Here is a 14,121-nt window from a genome sequence, read left to right on the forward strand (position 1 = left end):
TCTCCCCTCCTCCTCCTCCTCCTCTTTTCTCCTGACAGAGGCCCATCCAGCCTCTCTTTAAAGGCCTCCAAGTGGAGACTGCACCAGACTCCAAGGGAGTATCTCCTACTGGCAGACAGCCCTCACTCTCAGGAAGTTCCTCCTAATGTTCAGCTGGAACCTCTTTTCCTGCAGCTTCCATCCATTGCTCCATTGGGCCCTGATCTCTGGAGCAGCAGAAAACAAGCTTCCTCCCTCAAAAAACCATTGCCCCACGCTGGCTCTCTTGGTTTGTCCTGGGACCCATCCGCTTGTCTTTGGCAGAACTCTCCTCAGCAGCACATTTCAGATGGATTTATTCCCTTCCTATCCTCTTTCTTCACTGTTCTGATTTCACAACCGTAGATAGAAACTGAAAATGCAATGGCAGGGACAGTCCTGACTCTGGTATTCAAGGGTCTATCTTCATGCCTCGGGGTTTTGTCTAGTGCCTTCATGGCTGCCCTTCCAGGCCCTAGTCTTCTGATTTCTTGACTGCAATTCTCCATTTTTATTATTGACTGAGGAAAGGTACAGGAAATCTTTGACTTTCTCAGTGTCTTCATTGTCTTTGACTTTGTCTCCTTTTTTCAGCAGCTGTTTTTGCTCTTTTCTACTAGTCTTTCTAGTAGTCTTTGCCATTTTCTGCTAGTAGTGTGGTGTCATCTCCATATTTTAAATGGCCTAAATACTCTAAAAGCACCAGATCCCACCTGAGTTTGCAAGCTAAGCAGCCCTGGTTAGTACTTGGATGGGAGACCGCCTTCAGATAGTAGCTGCTGTAGGTGATACAGTGGGCCCTCCGCATTCGCTGGAGTTAGAGGTGCAAGACCCACATGAATGTGGGAAAACCCCCAGTAAAGAAACACTATCTTTTTACCTAAGAGAAGACCTCTCTAGGCATCTCCAGGTCCTCCAGTGAAATTCTATAATAACAACAACAACTTTTGTTTATATTTCCTGCCTCTCCCATGGATCAAGGCAGGATCACATCAGTAAAATAATACAATAGAAATACAAAATGTCATCAATAAAATACTAATACTGAAATACAGACATTCCTATTAGTGCTATAAAATGGACAAGGTCTGCCAGAAGTTGAGCACAGAATTGTGCTGAGGGACCTCTCTAGGAACCTCTTGGTTGTCCAGCATGACTTTTGATGGGAGTTGGCCATAGAGTTGTGCTGGAGGACCTAGAGATTCCTAGAGGGAATATTAATCAAATCTGTGAAAGTCAAAGCTGCAAATGTCAACTGAACTGAACTCACTCCTTCTTTTTCTATCTCCTCCTTCCTTCCTCAGCAGCCCCTCCCTCATAGTCAGCCCGAACTGTGATTGGTTGTCAGGAAACACAAGTCTGCCCAGTGACTCGGCCACAAGGTACCTATAGCAGTATTCTTAGACAATTAAATTAAGCATATTACTAGCCACAATCCACATTTAGCCACATGTTGAGATTTGTGCCAGATGCTTGTGTATATATATGAAAATAGTAAAACATATTTGTGTGTTGGAAAGAGAACAGAATTAAAGAGGGAATCAAAACTGATAGGAGCAGTGGAAATGACTTGTTGATTAAAAGTGAAAAACAAATTTCATTTGTTTGTCAACTTACATAAAGCCTGAGTTATATAAAGTCATCAGACATTATTTGTGTTTAACATGTTGTATTGCGATGGTGAGACTTGGATTTACTGTTGGCTAGTAAAACAAATGCTTGACTTTCAAACCTGGCCATAATTTATAGGCAGATTCCAATATTAAATATAACCTGTCTCTGGCTGCTTTCACAAGCCTGGGTTAAATGAATATCCAGATTGGAAGAGAGATGTCAAATGTCTAAGTGGTTTGTTTACAACCTCAGGCTGCACAAATTGGAACATATCCATAATAACCTGACTCGGTGACATCCTGGCGTCATCCATCTCTCGCTCTGTCACAACAGTGACAGCTAAATTGGAGAAGAAGCCAATGGCTTTATTTACAAAATGCCTTGGGATTTGTTCACAGTGAACCTCAGTGCTGGGTCCACTTGAAGCTGCCCCCCTAATACTTGGAAAAGCTCCAGTGGCTTTTGGTGTGCAGATGGAGTGATGGTGCAGAGTAGTCTGTCTTTACCCCCTTGATATAGACCAGGCCTGAACAAGGGGCTGCATGCAGCCCACCAAAGGATTTTGGGTGGCCCACAAGGATGTGGAATGATTTCAAGACACCTCTGCCACTTGGCCTCCTCCTGAGGAGAGGGCCAGGTGGAAGTGAGGTGGAAGGGTGCATGCTCACCCCACAAGCCTTCTCCTCAGCCTGGCTTTCTCCTGAGAAGACCAAGTGGTGGAAGAGGAAGAGGGGCAAATGAGCCTTCAAGGCTCCTCCATCTTTTGGCCATCTCCTGAGGAGAAGGACAGGCAAGGCTCTTCCGTCTGAATTAATATTAATATTAATTATTATTAATTAAATAATAACAACAATAATAAATTATTATCTATCTGTGGCCCGAAAAAGTTTAGCCTCTTTTGATTTTGGCCCCTACCTACTGCCAAGTTGTGCAGGGCTATATTAGACCCTAGGATGCTTAGATTTCTACAGTCATAGAATCAGAGTGTTGGAAGGAACTGTTGGAGTGGGAATATTTGAGTGTGGTTGAATTCATATCAGTGGCCTAAGAGACTAGAGTGAGGTTGGGAATCCTGTGGTTCTCCAATCTTGTTGGAATGGAAATCCCAGCAGCCCTAGACAGTATAGCAAGTGGTGAGGAATACTGAGAGCTACAGTGCAGCAATATGATTCCCATCCCTGGGCTAGAATGTAAGTTCCTCAGAGATGTTAGGACACTATCTTCTTAAGTCCAGGGGTCTTACCCTCAAACTTTGACCAGAATCCTATGGACTCAGACTGTTGGACCCTAGCATGAATCATTGAATGATTCTAAGGCTTTTGCAAACAGGTATCCAGGACCTCCTGGTGTGAGCAAAGGAGCAGTGGTGGTGACACACCAGGATGCACACATGCTCCACTGCCAGAGAAGGAGATGGATGCTCAGTTTGCACTTGACACCAGCTGTTTCCTCAGTACCTCGCTCCCAGTGCTCCTTAGGAAATAACCTGTAGGGGAGCTGGTACTGGATGGTTGCCTCTTACAGGGTGGAAGCATAAAATGCTAGTGGAGCTTTCTGTCCTGTGGTTGTTGTTGTTGTTGTTGTTGTTATTATTATTATTATTATTATTTGTATCCTGCTCTTTTCCCAGAACTGGGACTCAGAGCGGCTTCACAGCATTAAAAACAGTACAATTAAAAACAGAAAAAAGTACATTAAAAAGGAATTAAATTATTACAGTATTAAAACAGATAGTTAATAAAAGAAGAAAACACATTTTAAAAAGATAAAACTATATAGATGTCAAGGCTAGTTGTGACTAAGTTGTGACTGGATGAGAGTGTAGTAAACTGTCAAGTGTAGTCCATGATGCACTAGCAATCAGTCATGTGATTAGCTAATTAGGACAGGTGATTGTGTTAGCCAATTAGCCAAGTATAACTGCCTTGTAAGTCTGCTGGGTTGCTTGGAGCATTCTGTACATGCTCTCCATGCTGCTGCAGTGGTAAGGTAACATTGACATGCTGCTGAACTAGGAGTTTTTACTGTGCTTCAATTTTTGCTGCTATGTACTGTGTCATTTGTACTGTTTTGTTTTTGCTTCAGTTTTAAGACTTCTGCTGAGTAAAGCTATTTTTGTTAAACACCTCCCAAACTCTGCTGTTGTTATTTTTTGCCTCAATATACACACCCCAACAATGGGGGGGGGGGGGAGACTATCAAATTTTTAAGATGGTACAACATTCCAGCCTGTCCTTATATTAATTCCTTAAACGCCTGTGTGAATGGGGAGGTCTTCACCCACCGGCGGAAGGCCATCAAGGAGGGAACCATTCTGATCTCCTTGGGCAGGGAGTTCCAGAGTCTAGGGGCAGCCACCAAGAAGGCCTTTGGTACTTTGCCCCTGTCGAGATCTGAAGTAGCATGTAACCATGCCAAATAATGATAGCAGGAAGTTGTTTTGTTTTTCATTTGTGACGTAGCCAATGGAATATAGTTGAAGTCACAAATTCAACAGATTTTGAGCTGAGATTATGATCACCTAATGCCCGGAACTGCATAAGGGTGAAACTTCCAACAATCGGGAGATACTGTACTTGCATTCTCTAAACCACCTTTTAACAGAAGGGACCTGTTCTTTCATATTTGCTCTTCTTTTATAGAGCTATATCTTCAAGAAAAATAATATGAAGCGGCACAGAATAAAACCAATGTAAAAAGAAGCATGCAGTAAACCAAAATTTATATAATATATAAAAAGAGTAAATGTAAAAACATATTTTGCACTTTGTGTTATGACCTACTGGTTCAAAATCTTAAAGTGAGGTAGGAAAATATGGAAGCCAGAAATTAATCTTGTCTTATTAAAGGAGAAGAAGAATCAGAAGTTAATTTGTTCAGTGCTCTCTCCTTCTTGGAGTGTAGATATGTTTGTCTTTACTGTCCAAATCTCTCCAGCACAATTAAGAAAGCAACATAATACTGTAAGTTTGCAGCAACCTGTTAACTCAACTTTCACTTGAATGATTATCCAACATATTGGATGAAATTAATGTGGAACATGATGCCAGGTTCAAACTCTTCGTAGCAATGAAATTGGTTGTATATGTCACCGAGTCTTTTCCCATGTGAAGCTGAGAAACAGGTTCTGTAACCTGCACTGGGTGTTTTGAATTGGATGGGAAAGGAATCTAAATGAAATTCTTCTTTCCACAGTTAACGTGGAGCTGTGTTCCTGGCCTGTGGCCTCCCCAGCTGTTGCCATGCACTCCCTGGTGTTTCTGTGTGCCCAGAAGGTGGTCTCCCACTACACCACCCTGCAAGATGCCCTGGGTTTTATCCCTAAGGAACTATATCCTGTCTTGTTCAAGGCAGCTTTCCTGGACAAGAGAACACCATCGCTCCAGCAGTTAGTACAAACCTGGCCATTCCCAGTCCTCAGTTTCCAGAAGCTCTTGCGAAAATGCCAGCACTGCGAATACACCCTGATTCGGGAGAAGCCAAACAAGTTGTGCATCCAGGCGGTTATTTTGGGAGTGGTGACATATCTGACTAAACTGCTAGAGGATCGACGTTTCAATAAGAGGTAATGGACATTGCTCTTGCCTTGAAATTTCTAATCGGGGAAAGGGAAAGAAGGAGAGATTACTATGTTACATAGTGGGATTACTATGTTGAACTTCATTTTAAGTTCTTCAGAAGCATAAGGACATTGTGCTCATCTTGCCTCTCTTTAGCACCACTGATTTCAGGGGTATCTAACTTTGTAACTTGTCTCAATTTTCAGACTAAACTGTGATCATGTGATTAAGTTTTTCTGTACAATTTACAATATAAAACTAAGACCAAAACAGGGTGTCATGATATCTGTTCATCTGTCATGATGGGTGGGAGTTTACAGTGAGATATTGAACACAGAATTTCAAACTGTTCCAATGAAGAGGAAAACTGGGAGGTGACTAAAGAAACCAGAATGGATGTCTAAAGAACTATCAACTGAGATAAGATTTAAAAGGGACGTGTACAAGAAATGGAAAAGGGGGGGAAATTATCAAAGATGATTCTATGATTCTGTGAATTCAAACAAATAGCCAGTACTGTTAGTTGGTTTATGCGAACTACGTTGCCCCATGCTGAATCTTTGCACCTGGGTGGCCACTAGAGAAGCAACACGAATGCAGGCTGGAGAAATCCTTCTCCCTCTTCCAGAAACAGCAAAGAAGATGGCATGCTGATATCTCTCAAGGAGGCTTTACTTCTGGTTACTCTGTATGCAAATGTTGTTCTCACTGACAAAGCTACTTGCATTGCACACAACACCATCAACCCAACCTGTACAAAGAGACTCCACCCCTTGTATACATGTGCAATGCTCAGGCACTTAGTCCAGCCTCTTCCTGCTTTGTAACCTCTGTACAAGTCCACCATGCGGTGTGACTTTGCCCTTTTCAGCTCCTGAGGATGTCACATCCTGTGATTTAGCTCTTCCCAAATGCTGACTTACCGTATTGTGGCTCCTGTTTGACCAAAGGTCACCCTGTCACCTTTGTCCCACATCTCGACATTTTCCTTAGGATCCATTCCTAACGAGTAGTAGAAAGTCAGAAAATCTAAAGTTACAGAACAAGCTCAGACTTGCTAGAAAGGTTAAAAGCAATAAAAGGACTTTTCAGCCATACTGGTGCAGACCTCTGGGAGCTGAAGTACAAAACAGCTGGAGGATCAAAATGAGTGAGAGCCCCTGCCTTGGTACCAGGAGGTATGGTACATTGCTAAGAACAAGAGAGATGTCCCTGACCCAGGGAACCTACATTCCAGCCCAGGAGACACATCAGGAGAAGTAGTGAGAAGTGGGGGGATACAAATTGGGAAGACATATTCCACTATTTCCCTTGCTCTTGCTGAGGCTGAGTTACATTTCTATATGATAATGTGTTTGTAAACTTTGTAAAGAATTGGGGTGACATTGGCCCAGTACATACCGTCGTCATGATTACGTGCTAAGGTTGCCTTGGGGCGGCGTGTGCAACCCCCCGCAACCCTAGCATGTGACGAGGATGTTGCAGCTTGTTGCGCAGCAGCGTTGCGCAATTTGGTTGCTACAGCGCTGCTGCGGAGCAAGGAGAGACGCCTCTTTTTGGCGCTCTGTACCGCGCCTGAGAAACTGTTTAGATGATGGGGGAACAAAAGGAGGATGAAGTTATGCTGTGTGTCTAATGGCTTTGCTTGTTGGTTGTTGCTTTTTTCTGACAGCAAGGGGCAGCGTCTGAAGGTTCTTGATATGACTGGCCTTCAAGATGAAGGGCAGGGCCCTGAGAGCATGAGCCTCTGGTCTCGGACAGTCACGCTGGCTAAGGCTTGCCTTGATGTCTCCAAGCAGCAGAGCAAGTGCATGAGACGGACGTCCAAGAGGAGGAAGGGACCATACAGCAGCTCCGTGGCCCTGCCAACCCCTCATCCTGTCTCTGTGGATGTTTGGGTCGACCTTTTTGTGAACAGTACTTCCTATGGGGTCTTGAAGGATGCTTTGCAGGTCAATAGTGGCAACGCCCTACGACTGAGATGCCGGGACTTCCGAGCAGAGGAGTTGTCCATTGCCAGCACCGTGGGCCTCTTGGAATTCCTGGAGCCAGGGGGCGTCCGACAGGTGGATCTGAGGTTCAACAACCTTGGCCTCTCAGGCTTGAGAGTGGTCCTTCCACACCTGGCCAAGTTCACTAATTTGGCCAGCCTGAAGCTGCCCTACAGTAACATTGATGTGAGGCGCCTGACCGTGGGCATGGAGGGCAGTCTGCAGTACTTCGCTAACCAGCTCAGCCGCCTGACATGCCTCAAGGAGCTGAACCTGGGCTCCTCCAGGCTTTCAGGCAAACTGAGGCAGCTGCTAGGGTAAGCTATTTAAGAAGCGTTGTCTCCGTGTATAAAAGTATAAAATTCACACTTCAGGAATGCGTTTGCTGTTAATATAAGGCAGGTTGGGCAAGTCTATGGGAACTGGGGCCCCAGTTCTCCCATGAGCCTCAACTGCACTTTTCTGCACCCTAGAAGTGATGCCATATTGCATACAGTCTCACTTCAGGCCAATTTTCAGCAGAAGAATGTCTATAGTGCTGGAGGGGAGCAAATCAACACATTTCCATGATGTTGTAGGGTGAACATTGTGGTTATTTTTTTAAAGGGCATTCGGGGGCTTTCATTGGATGGCATGTGTAGAGGGCAACATGCAGCTCATTGGCTGCACTTTCCCCACCTCTGGAGTAAAGGACAGAACTGCCTGCCTGCTAGAGTCATAGAATTGTAGCACTAGGGAGGGGACATCAAGGTTCATCTATTTTTATTAATTACTTTTTATTAAAATATTTGTATCCTACCCTAGAACACAGGATAGTACGATGGTATACCGATTTCTGCACTGAGCAGAGGGTTGGACTCACTAGCCCATGAGGCCAGTTCTAGTTCTATGAGTGTTGGACATAATTTAAACTTTCTAAAATCATCTTAAACCAATTGACAATTAAAGCACTCCAAAACTTTAAAACCATGTACCTGTACACCTTCATGGACAAAATATCATGGTTTAACAAGGTGGTGGAATGAGATCCACATCAGAGCCCATTTTGGCATTCAGAGCAAGGGCATTACACAACCATGGTGCCATAGCAGAGAAGACCCTATCTCACATTTTCACATAGTATATTCCTTCCACTAGTACAGTGTTTCCTAAATTTTTTCAGGCTACCCCAAGTCACAGGAAAGGATGGGATATGGGCAAGTGCTGCTCTAGGGAAAGAACAGGAAGCTGTGTAGGATGCATAGGCCTACACTTCTCTCTCTCACACACACACACTCCAGTATCCCCTTGGCCTCAGAAGCATTAGAAACCCACTGTGTGAACATACAAGATGAGGAGATGGTTTAACTTATGGTGAGCCCATGCATATATGAGAGATTGAGTCTACCTCTTCTTTTTTTAATGTAGTTACGTTATAAATCTTACATTTCACACTTGCTTAATAGTTAAAGTGCTGGGTCCATTCTTACCTTACATTGCAAAATTTCTATACACTCTATGGATTGTATTCCAGTATTTCTTTGCCAGTTTATAGATCCACCACGTATGGTAAAACGTACCAACCTCCTGGTTACATTTCCAACATCTGTTGGATGTCCCGTTATACATCCCAGCCAATTTATCCAGGGTTAAATATCACCTGAACTGCATCTTAACAAAGTTTTCTCTTAATTCTTGGCTAAGGGTATATTTAAGCCTTATGTTCTAGGATTTTCCCCACTGTTCTAACAGAATACTATGTTTCACAACTTGTGACAACTTTACCATTTGTTCTTTGTTCTTTATTTTATTTCACTTTATTTTTTAATTTATTTTCACATTAGTTCACATACCGTTTGCTTCATTCCATTCATATTAATTCCCATACATCCCATGCATCCCTCAATTCGCGTTACGGAACTACATCCGACTTTCCATATTTATAGTCATTTCTTATTTTCCCACAATTTTACTACTTCTTTCCTTTACCTTCATGTTGTTGGGTTGTTCTGTTATTTCCATACATTGATAAAATATCCAATATTGCTAAGTCGTTCAATTTTAGAATCCATTCTTCTACAAATTGTATTGAGTTTAATTTCCAGTATTTCGCGTATATCATTCAGGCGGCAGTGATCATGTATAGCAGTACACTCACTTCATCCTGTACTAGATTATCCAATATTATATCTGTGTTTTTTTTTAACATTGTTAAATGATACCTGCCTGGTACCATTTGTTCTTTGAATCTACCTCTTCAAAAAAAGTAAACCATTGGGATGCTAGAGTTTATGGAAATCATCTAGTCTGACACTTTGTTTATTTATTTTTTAAGTACTGTATTTCTCTATCGCCTCTCACACGAAAAATGTTCCCAAGGCAATGAACAAATGAAAACCAATTTAAAAATATAGAGATAAAAACACTGTTAAAACACATTAAAATACTTTTTTAAAACTAAAAGCAGTCTGAAAACAATCCTAAGATCTAATTTTGAAACTGTTATAACAGTGGTTTCAAACATTGAATGCCATGCTGAACAGCATTGTTTTGGCTGCCCACTGGAAGCTGAAAAGAGATGGGCCAGCCTAACTACCTTGAGTAGGGATTTCCTTAGTCAAGGCACTGCTACAGAGAAAGCCCTGCTCAGTGTTCAGGATGAAACTATAGCATCCCAGGCAGATGGCTATCCAAACACTGCCTAAATACCTTTATTGAAGGGAGGAGCTGCTTCTTACTGTAATTATAGAATGGATTGGTGGAAAAATAGAGCCTGCTGGCTGTATGCATCTCCTGGACTTCATTTTTGCAGTCCATAAAACCCCTGCCAGTTCTTGACCCCACTCCCATTCCCCACAATTGACATGCCTGAACGTCAAGCAGAAAACCAAGTGCCATGTCCTTACTCACATACACAAAATCTCCCCCGCCCCCAAATATGTCACAGTTGTTTCCCAAATGGTGATCAGAAGTGATTCTTTCCAGTGTTCTTTCTAGTCGACATTTTGAGAGGGATTGTGGCAGAAATTGGGCTCAGGGGGAGGGGGAATTGACTTCCAGTTTCCAGGCAATTGCCTACCCCTCTTACAGAGGAAATGGAGGATGAAGGCTTACAGGTTTGTAACTGGGTTCCCCTTTCTCTCTCCACAGAGACTTGCAGAGCCCCTTGGAGAGCCTAGAGCTAGCTTTCTGTTACCTTCTGCCCACCGACTTTGCCTACCTTTCCCAAAGCCTCCACACACCAGCCCTGAAGAAACTGGACCTCAGCGGGAACAACCTCTCTGATATTCTCCTCCAGCCTTTCCTAGGCTTGCTGACCGAGGCGGCCTCGACTCTCCTTCACCTGGACATCATGGAATGCCGCCTGATGGACACCCAGCTGAACTCGCTCCTCCCCATCCTGGGCCGCCTTTCACGCCTTCGCTACCTTGGGGTGTTTGGCAACCCCATCTCAGCCATTGGACTGAAGAACCTGCTCCACCGGACCCTGGGCCTCTTGGACTTGAGGCTGGTCATCTACCCTTACCCCGTGGACTGCTACGGGGAAGACTTGCCCTGGCCCCCTACCTCCTCCAACCTGCTCAATGGCTCTGTGGATGAGGAGAAGTTCTCTCGGGTCAGCAACGAACTCCAGCAGATGCTGCTGAGCGCAAACAGGACAGATGTTGTCTGGACCACAAACCTTTGCCGCCACAATAGCTTAGACTATTTTAGTTTATAGTTCTCCTGGTGTCACTGCATAGACATGGACTGTCCCTCGCCTCCTGCCACTTACCTGTCGGTGCAATCTTACCCTCACAATAATGCCATTGGGTTGTCACCAGAGGCCTACCTGCCTCTCTGTTCTGGTGCTTCTAAACCAAAAGCCATGGCTGAGATGTTCCTGCAGCCAGATGAAATTGGCCATATGTGCTCATTTCTGGCATTAAGAAGAGACTGTACACATCTATCATAGCTCTGTCCTCTTTCTCCTGGCTAGGAGTAGCACAGAGATGTACCTCCTGACTTTGCTTAGTCTTAAAAGGGATAGGTGGACTGGCCTATGGAAACATGACTGTGGAGGGGAGAGCAGTTGGGCAAATGGCTGCAGGGGGAGAGGAGCATGCAATATATTTGCATCTTTGTTGAAAACCAGTGCTAGCACCAAATGCCGGTTTGAAACTTTTTTTTCTTTTTGAACCAAAGCCCTTCCTGGTGCATGCAGCAATACCTGGAGTTGGGCTTTTTTTAACATCTATTTTGCAACATCATATTTAAAAACATGCTATCAACTTTTCTCCTTTAATGAATTGATGTGAGTGTCTTACGATGGAGGCCACATGGATGCCATAAAAGCTATGAGGCCTGGCTCTTGTCATAGGCTATGGGAGAGGAGACACTGCGTTGATCAAGACCTGATCCTGGGGGGAGGGGGAGGCTATGCAGCAACGTCTGGATCTGAAATAAAAGATGATCCTTCTGACAGTGACTTCAGTGTCTGGTGTCTACTTATGAGACTGGCGCTGTCCTAGAAAAAGAGTTCTAGCGTATAAGAAAAAGCTTTGCTCAGAACATTATAAGGAGGTGGGTTACAGAGGAGGTGGGATCTTGAAGTGAAAGAGAATTGTGTTTTGTGGAGACTGAATTATCAGTGTGTTTTCTATGACTATAATAGCCTGGAAATAAATAGATCCCCTGTGTATTTAGATAGGAAGTTGGAGTCTAAGATAAGGGTAGGAGATTTGGTGCCTTCTAGAGGTTTTGGAATCCAGTAACTATGAGCACCAGCCAGCACTGGCAATTTTAAAGGTTTATGGGAGCCGGAGCCCAAAACATCCATGGGGACAGCAGGTTGTTTATCTTGTCCGGCTCCAATGCTGGTGTGTTTGCCATCCACCCTGTAAAAGAATAAACTGATGATTATACATCTTTGTTTTGATACCCTTTATGTGCTCATGCTGGTGTTTTCCTGCAGACCATCAAAGCAAAGTATATGCATCTTCAGCATTCATACATGATGGTTACTCTTCTGTCCTCTTGCATAATGTCTTTCTCTCCTGCATGGTGACTTTCTCTTTATTGTGTAGTGATGGGTATCATACGGCCCTCCAGATGTTGTTGGACGGCAAGTCCTAAGTCCCAGAGTTAGCATAACTACTTGGTGAAGAATGGTGGGAGTTGCAGTCCAACAACATCAGGAAGACTTTCCAGGTCTTTCTGGGAAAGGAGCAGGCAAGTGAGGCAGTGGGTGGGGAAGTGGTGCAGGACAGCAATGCTGCTTCTCTCCCTGGCAGCCCTCCACACTGGGTGACACCAAGCCTTGTGATGCCAATGCTTTCATATGCACTGTTATCAAGCTAGGGAGGTATCACCCATCTGTGCCTTTCATATATTTTTTTTCAGGCATAGTGTAGTAGCCTACACTTGTTCCTGTTCATTTTGTTTGTTCTGGCCCAGCTCCCTAAGACCCCTCTGGGTTATTGGCTACCTCTCCTAATTTGGTGTAATCTGCAAAGTTGATAAGCAGAAGGGGTGTCACATTGAGGACAGAGCAAGCTTGTTTTCTGCTGCTCCAGAGACTAGAACAGGGAACAATGGATGCAAACTATAGGAAAGGAGATTCCACCTAAACATTAGGAGGAATTTCCTGACAGTAAGGGCTGTTGGACAGTGGAACAAACTCCCTTGGATAGTAGTCGAATCTCCTTTCGAGGTCTTTAAGCAGAGGCTGGATGGCCATTTGTCGGGAAGCTTTGTGAGTTCCTGCATGCCAGAATGGAGTTGGACTGGATGGCTCTTGGGGTCTTTTCCAACTCTATGATTCTATGGTTTAAGAACTCCAACTCTGAAGGATGGGAGTGGCAATTATCTACCATCAACCTTGCCCCCCCCATCCATCCCCACCCAAGCTTGCCAATATATTGTGTATTCCCTCTACTTTGCCTTCACAATGTTGTGTTGTTGCGGGAGTTTCCTCTTCCTGGCATGAGAAAAGTGATAGACAGCAAAACTCGAGAGCAAGTAAATTTATTAAAGCGACACTGTTTGGTGCATCAAAAACAAAAAGATGGTGGATCCTGAGTAACAAATGAAGCAAGCTTTTATATCTTCAGAAACCTTATCTTCTCTAGAATTGATTGGCTTAAAATGCTGTATAGGCAGGAAGAGAAAATGATGAAGCATTTGCTTCATGTTCTCATCCCTCCTTGCTGATGTCCTGTTGAATAAGTTTTTTAAAAGTTGTTTCTCAGTCAGCTTCAGGATGTCTTCTTATCTCTGTAATGTATTTCAAAGAACTCCATGCAAAGTTCCCCAAATAGACAATAGTGGATTCATAACTTTTCAAGAAAGTCACTGTGGCTTTTTTTAAGGACTATAAGATTCATCAGGCAGAAACTTATTCATGGCTTTAAGCAACTGTGAAGCCCACCAGGCTCAGATTTCTTATCTCATTGTCATTTCCCGCCTCCATTTTGAAAGATAGATACTTCAGGGTTTTGAGTATTAACAATTGTGAGATAGCTAGAACTGGTATTATGTATAAATGAGGAAGACAAGGTTAATATATTTATATCTATGTCTCCAGCTTGACAAGTCGTAAGTCATAAGTGTTATATGTTTAGGGAAAGGAGGTGGATATGAAAGTTGTATAATTTGGTTGATAGGAGTGTATAGTGTGTTTTGGTGTGCACTGGTGTTGTAACATGTAGTTGATGTATCATTATGAGAAAGACAGTTTAAAAATGTATTTTAAAAAAAGGTTGAAAGGGGTCACAAGGGCCATCTAGACCAACTCGCTGCCATGTTGGTTGTTGCTGCACCCCTTCCAGTCGTTTTTGACTTATGGCAACCCTAAGGCAAACCAGTCATGGGATTTTCTTGGCAAGTTTCCCGAGAGGAGGTTCCCCATTGCCTTCCTCAGAGTCTTCAGAGTGCATGACTTACCCAAGGTAACCCAATGGACTTCCATGTCCAACCCA

General features: G+C 43.6%; 1 protein-coding gene across 3 annotated transcripts in view; it reads left to right on the forward strand.

The window, feature by feature from the left end:
- The window catches only part of LRRC14 (leucine rich repeat containing 14), a 12,988-nt gene extending 922 nt beyond the window's left edge, over positions 1-12,066 (forward strand). Inside the window, exons 2-5 of one of the 3 annotated variants that reach the window (XM_042463293.1) lie at positions 1,323-1,400; positions 4,828-5,197; positions 6,865-7,500; positions 10,313-12,066. In XM_042463293.1, coding sequence (XP_042319227.1) covers positions 4,875-5,197; positions 6,865-7,500; positions 10,313-10,883 — 1,530 coding nt within the window. In that variant the 5' untranslated portion in view covers positions 1,323-1,400; positions 4,828-4,874 and the 3' untranslated portion in view covers positions 10,884-12,066. The remainder of the gene's footprint in view (positions 1-1,322; positions 1,401-4,827; positions 5,198-6,864; positions 7,501-10,312) is intronic. The other 2 variants (XM_042463294.1, XM_042463295.1) reach the window with 2 other exon arrangements.
- The last annotated feature ends 2,055 nt before the right edge of the window (positions 12,067-14,121 follow it).

The sequence above is a fragment of the Sceloporus undulatus genome, chromosome 4 (assembly GCF_019175285.1).
Source record: "Sceloporus undulatus isolate JIND9_A2432 ecotype Alabama chromosome 4, SceUnd_v1.1, whole genome shotgun sequence".
Classification (NCBI taxonomy): Eukaryota; Metazoa; Chordata; class Lepidosauria; order Squamata; family Phrynosomatidae; genus Sceloporus; species Sceloporus undulatus.